Genomic DNA, 6515 nt, shown 5'->3' on the forward strand with positions numbered 1-6515 from the left:
CATCTCAGCTCTCTTAGGTAACCCCCTGAACCTCATTTCATATGGAATAAGGAGAAAATCAGACGTAATAGATTTTACACATTTAATATGACAGTTAATATGGCCTCTGAAGCTTTTGAATGAATTCAAATACTTCATCAGAAAGAAGAGTCAAAAGGGAATAGAGAGTATTTTACAGTCTTTAGAACATGTTTTGGGGTCAAAATAATGTGTTTTGGTTAAAATGTGTGTAACTGTTTATGAAGTCCACAGTAATTAAAAAAAAAAAAAAAATATATATATATATATATATATATATATATATATATATATATATATATATATATATATATATATGTGGACAGGAAGTCTGTATTGGGTGTTTTGATCATTGGAAATCTGTGACAATCGTGTAATGTTGGTCCTTACCAGAGCTCGTTTACAGACAGCTTGTTCCCTACCTATCTCACTCCCTATAAAGCCCCATTGTTCCGACCCGGAAGTTTCTCAAGATTAGAAGTTATCCTCTTATTAGACATTCTCTGTCTTTACTATTCAAGTTAACAACATATGTGTGTGTTTGTCACTGTTTTTCTTCTCTGTTGAAATCAGTCAAGTTCCTGGTATTCCCCTCTGAGTTAGGACATTTGTCTCCTCTCTGTGGTGTGATGAGGAACTGCAGTGTCCCAACTCAGCAGCCTTTTCTGTCTAAGAATCCAATGAACCAGACAGAAAACATCACTGCAGGTAAAAAAAGAAGATTCTTACACATCAATCAGCTGTCTGGCAGTTATGGCCATACATTTAATAGCCTGGCCATGTCGTATAAGGGGCATTTTGGGAATATGACCATAATCATTCACTATATTTAAGGGATGCTTTGCTGATTTTAATCCAGCTCTGTTTTCTCTTTGTGTGGGCAGTGTGTATAGCTGAACGGTGTTGGTTTTCCCTCTGTGGCGCCAATGCAGCCAAGTTCTGCTGAAATCTCGGATGACCATGTGACAAAATTCATTGGACCTCGTTTGCATTGTTTGCATCATCCGGTGGCTCTCGGCAGACCTTGGCTGCTTTTCTCAGCTGATAGCCACGGAGGGAAGCCACACACTGTTTGTTCATCTGCAAACACTGCCCACACTGCCATGACACAGAGCCAGATGATTTTAATCACAGATTTATCTCTTTAAACTGCTTATATACTTTTGCTCCATTCAACTTTGTGTGTGTTTTGTCTTTGGCTATTTTCACTTTGCATACATCTCTTTTTGTTCACCTTCTTACACCCAGGCTGTAAAGTTGTGGTCAGTGATGGCCGGCGTATTGTTGGGGGGACGTTTGCAGCCAAGGACAAGTGGGGCTGGCAGGCCAGCATGCACTGGAGAGGGAAACACGTCTGTGGAGGTGCCATCATCTCCCCTCGCTGGGTCATTACTGCAGCTCACTGCTTTGTTGAGTAAGAGGTGGATATGGGGAGTAAAAATAAAAGAGAAGGGTCATCATTTAAGGGAGAAAATATTTAGTTAAGTCTGGAAGCTCAATTTAGATGCAACCAGGTAGTGCTTCTCCCTGTCTGCATATCAACAAGTCCAAGTTAATTCTATGTTCTAATAACAAAGTCAAGATCAGTTAAATTGAGAACAACTCAATTCTCCAATCAATGAACGTTTTGCTCCTAGAACAGAGTTTGTTGAACATCATCATGTAGATCTGGCTGCGGGGGCTCTTTACTGCCTATTTAATTTGGATTTTGGGAAATTATCACACTACCACTACAAACTATAAGAAGCTTATTTCTATAGTTTGTAACACTGAAGCAAAAATAATTACTTGTAATTGTTGTGATATCAACTAGGATTTACTTGTATGATTTACTTGCATGTGCTGTATAAAGCAGTTATATAAAATAAATGCAATGACTTCATATATATATTGTAGTAATCTATTATAGTAACATTATTAAAGTAATATCTCCCTTGGTAATCAGTTTCTCCTTTGCAGCACCTTGTAAACACTCCGTTTATATCTGGTACCTTATAGAGGTGATTTGGGCTGGAAACAATGTCATTTTTGAATGTAATAAGATAAATCAGCAGTTTCAATCAGCCCGACTTCATTAGAAGAAATCAGCATCAGTATTTTTTATACAATCTCTTACAGTAAGAGAAAGACAAGCATTGATCTGTTTACACTGGGGCCACTTAACTTGAACTTGGACCACAAATGTCTGTCTCTCACTGCGGTTTCTGCAGAAACAACATGCTTGAAGTGGCCGACTGGCTGGTGGTGGTAGACACCGTCAGCATCGCAGACAGCTCCCTGGGGAAACGTTACAGAGCACTGCAGGTCCTCTACCACCCTCTCTTCAACAGAGAAAACAATGACTATGACCTGGGCCTGCTGCGCACCATCACTGACATGGACATGAAGGGTAAGAGGATGGGGCCCCATCTATCGGCAGGGCTGGTTAAAGCACATCATGTTCCTGGTTACACTTTATAAATAGGGTAGGCTAATTGCCCTTTACATGTACTGTATAAAAACAGATTCCGAAATAAGCCTCGCTGGAAAGAAATGATAAGGTCTATGTTTTGAAAAAAAGGCAGTTATAAAGCTACTGAAAATGTCCAATAGGGACTACCCTAAAATAGCAAATACCATTACTACTGACAACCATCAGTTAATTTACTGCATAATGTGGGTACTAACATGCTTACATCATTGTATTTGCTGATGACCATCAAATCAAAATTAACATGTATTTCTCACAGACATTTGACACATCATGAATTATTTTGATATTTTGGATTCTTTCAAAAATTACATAGATGCATAATAAATTTTAAATTCCGTAAACTATATTTATATGGATACTAGCGTATGTAGTTTAAAAAAAAATTGTCTCTCAAATACATCTGGTTAAATTAATCTGGCTTGATTATTCTTTTCATTGCAACACTGTTTCTGTTTAACATGTTTGCATTTATACAGTCCAATTAGCGATACTTATATTTTTGTATAACACTTTTCAAAGCCCAGGTAAAACACTTTGACAAAGGAAAAAATAAAAAAGCCAAACTGTGCTGTAAAAACGTTACACACTTGTAAGTAAAACAAGATAAGTGACATTTATACATTGATAGAAACTTAGCTGGCAAAAAAACAGACTTTGTGGTCTCATAACCATGTCTTTATTGCTGTTCTTAGATTATGTCTGAAGGTTATGTTTATCTGATAACTGTGTGTTTTGTAGGTGGGGTACGACCGGTCTGTTTACCCAGTCCAAGGGAGTCCTTTCTTCCTGGAGCGGCCTGTTGGATCACAGGCTGGGGACATATTAATGAAGGAGGTTTGTTACACTGACACAAACTCTCGGATTTTACTGTAATGATTTACTCCTATCATTAAATTCTGAGCATAAAAGCAATTAATCGTACATCCTATGGATCTCCCACACACACACACACACACACACACACACACACACACACACACACACACACACACACAAACACACAAACACACAAACACACACACACACACACACACAAACACACACACACAAATATTTTTAATACAATTTCCTTTTTGCATTTGAGAAGTTCTGATACAAAGATGCCTGAGAAGTGACATAATTTAAACGATCAAGACTCCATCCTTGTAATTTACTCCTGGCTGCTATAGAAGGCCTGAGGCCGCTGTTTACAAGGAATGCTGGAAGGCTTGTTGGTTGCAGTCTGTATGAGTGATTTTTCACAAATTAAAAATAGTTTTCTACCTTTTTTTTTTTTTAAACCTTCCTTTGAGTAATACTTTACACTAATATCATAATTAGTGCCTTTTCTATTTCTTTTTACTAATTTCTCTTCTTTATGCTTTCTATCAGGCTTTTTGTCAGATAACCTAAGGCAGGCTCAGGTCAAGGTAATAGCTCAACTAGTCTGCTCCCAGCCAAGTGTCTACGGCATGTACCTGACTCCTCAAATGATTTGTGCTGGCACCCTGGAAGGAGAAGTGGACGCCTGCCAGGTATACACACCCATTGATATTAAATCTCCATATAAACCTGATATAGATTCATGAAAAATATCTTATGTTTGTTATATGAGTTGGTCCTGTTTTCAGGGAGACAGTGGTGGACCCCTGGTGTGTGAGACAGCCAGAGGGGACTGGAGGCTGGCAGGGGTGGTGAGCTGGGGAGAGGGCTGTGGACGGAGCAATAAACCAGGCGTCTACAGCCGAGTAACCCAACTGATCCCCTGGATTATAAAATATATTGAGGTACTGTATAAAGTGATGTTCTTCCTTATATGGATGTATATGTAAATGTACTGTTGTTATTTTGAACCATGGGCTCAGGAGGGAGAGCAATTTGACTGTGTATCGTTCTCACATGAAGCAAGTTATAGGGATAAAACTGGATAACCTCATAACTTTTGGGATTGTCATAGAAACATGAAGCAGTATCTTTTGTTGGCTTGTTCTTCCCAATATCCACTGTTCATCCCAGATAAAATTTGATAAATGGCATACTCAAATGGAGGCAGAAAACAGGTAGCAAATACAAATTAATAATGAGAATCACTCAAACAAGCTGGATCAGAGCCTTACATGCCATGTGTTATACAGATGAAAGCTACTTTTTATGAATTTCTGGATTTTGTTGTTGGCAGTTGGTACGCAATACATTAATATTCAATACATGTTCCTCATTGAAATACATAAAACTATATTTTAGATTGATGCAGGCATTTTCACTTTTTTGTATTTTGCCACAGGACAAACCAAAGGAATTGGAGGAGACCACGGCAGCCATGACCGACACCTTGTGAGAACCGGAGATTTATGACTGAAAATGGTGATTTCCATTTGCTCAGAGTACTGTCTGTTCTGCCATTTTCCCAGCCCTCGTCACATGACCACTTAACGTTTCCATGATGACTATGCAATATTCTGATACCATGGAACCCAGCACTGGAATTGTTTCTATTTTAAAAGGCAGACTGAGCGTTAAAAAATGTGTAATGTATTCAGATATTAAAAAAATAAATAAGACAACAAGTGAAATTAAGGATGAATGTTATGTGTGTGTGTTTTTTTAGAAGAATTACATTGTATCCAATATTTCCTATATTTCTAAGCATATATATATATTCTGATGAAATTACCCCAACTGTAAGGGGTCCTTATACACAATGTCTGTCTATGTCTTGTGTTTATAAAATAAACATCAGGCTGTATTTAGGAAGAATTGAAACTAGCGATTAAAAACTTATTAGAAAAATGTTAACTGACTCAAGTGATAAGTAGGGCTATGCTCTTCTCTTTGGGGTCAGCAGAGTTCCCCCCTAAAACTGGAAATTATACTGAATACAGGCACATGCGCACATACAGTAAAGGTTTGCGTATTCACTTTTCAGCCACGGAAGTTAATTATCGGCGACTTCTGATAAGTTTTTTTTTTTACTTCCGATAAAAGTAGCTAGGCCTACATGCCGACAGTCACGTAACATTATTGAAGCAGCCTTGTTTACGTGGTGTGTGCTTGCGTTTATACGCCTACACGGGTGAGGCTCGTGCAGGCGACAGATGGTAATCATCCATAGATAGATGGCAATCATCCATAACTGTGCTGTAACCATAGACTGTATAATGATAACCTATCTGACCCGTAAATACATGGGGACTGTTAACCCACATGTGATTGGTAAAAAAAAAACACAAACACTAGTTATGGCAGTTACAACCGCTGTAAAAGCGTTTGATACTGTGGCACAATAGTGTTGCTGGGTTCATCAAAGGTGAGAGTTACACTTTCATACAACTTCCCATAATTTCCCATAAGCTCTAGGGGAAACGCGGCTACATATCGTTACCAGCCGCGACTCGGGTGCCAAATTTGTCACAATTACCCTGGACTGCAGTCAGGAAATAGGAGGCGAATGACAATGTGCTCGGCAATAAGCAGAACGAAACCAGTTCAACGTGCTCTGGCTCTCACGCTTCTCCTCAGACCAAACACCGAGGGCTCGAGTAATGCAATAGCCAAGAGTAGGCGCTTCTGTCCCGGTGTAAGTCCTAGCATTTACCCGCTACGAGCTACAAGCAGATCGTATTGCTCCAAGATGGCGCTGACCGAAGGACTGCTCTTCAGACAAGTAGGTTCCTATTAATAACGTTGTGTTTCTTTTGTTGAGTTTATGTTGTCAGTTTTGAAAAATGTTTACAATGCAATGTTTGTAACTATGTTTTGCACTAGTTAACGTTAGTAGGAAGTGGGCTATAAGGGCTAACGCCAAGCTAGCGTTAGCTGTTCTTGCTAATAAATTAGCTTCAAAATGTAATTTATTTAAATTAAGCCAAGTTATTGGATAGCTCTTTGTGGCTTGTGGTATATATAGTGTTAAGCTTTCCTTACTGGCTCAATCTGATCAATGTTTCTGCAATAACGTTGTAAAGCTGATGACGGTGTGATACCCCTACTGGTTTCCACAACAACTGGTTACCGTCATAGACAGTTAAAGAAAGAAAAGGTTGTC

General features: G+C 38.7%; 2 protein-coding genes across 2 annotated transcripts in view; both read left to right on the forward strand.

The window, feature by feature from the left end:
- The first annotated feature begins 595 nt into the window (after window positions 1-595).
- LOC117946060 (transmembrane protease serine 6-like) lies at window positions 596-4984 on the forward strand. Its single transcript, XM_034873881.1, has 7 exons — window positions 596-726; window positions 1267-1432; window positions 2229-2407; window positions 3230-3325; window positions 3863-4005; window positions 4102-4257; window positions 4755-4984. The coding sequence occupies exons 1-7, from the start codon at window positions 648-650 to the stop codon at window positions 4806-4808; spliced, it is 873 nt and encodes a 290-aa protein (XP_034729772.1). The 5' UTR covers window positions 596-647; the 3' UTR covers window positions 4809-4984.
- Window positions 4985-5670: 686 nt separating this feature from the next.
- The window catches only part of ethe1 (ETHE1 persulfide dioxygenase), a 4889-nt gene continuing 4044 nt past the window's right edge, over window positions 5671-6515 (forward strand). Inside the window, exon 1 of the mRNA XM_034873880.1 lies at window positions 5671-6134. Within this exon, the coding sequence (XP_034729771.1) occupies window positions 5919-6134 (216 nt within the window). The 5' untranslated portion in view covers window positions 5671-5918. The remainder of the gene's footprint in view (window positions 6135-6515) is intronic.

Source organism: Etheostoma cragini, chromosome 6, assembly GCF_013103735.1.
Source record: "Etheostoma cragini isolate CJK2018 chromosome 6, CSU_Ecrag_1.0, whole genome shotgun sequence".
NCBI classification, from domain to species: domain Eukaryota; kingdom Metazoa; phylum Chordata; class Actinopteri; order Perciformes; family Percidae; genus Etheostoma; species Etheostoma cragini.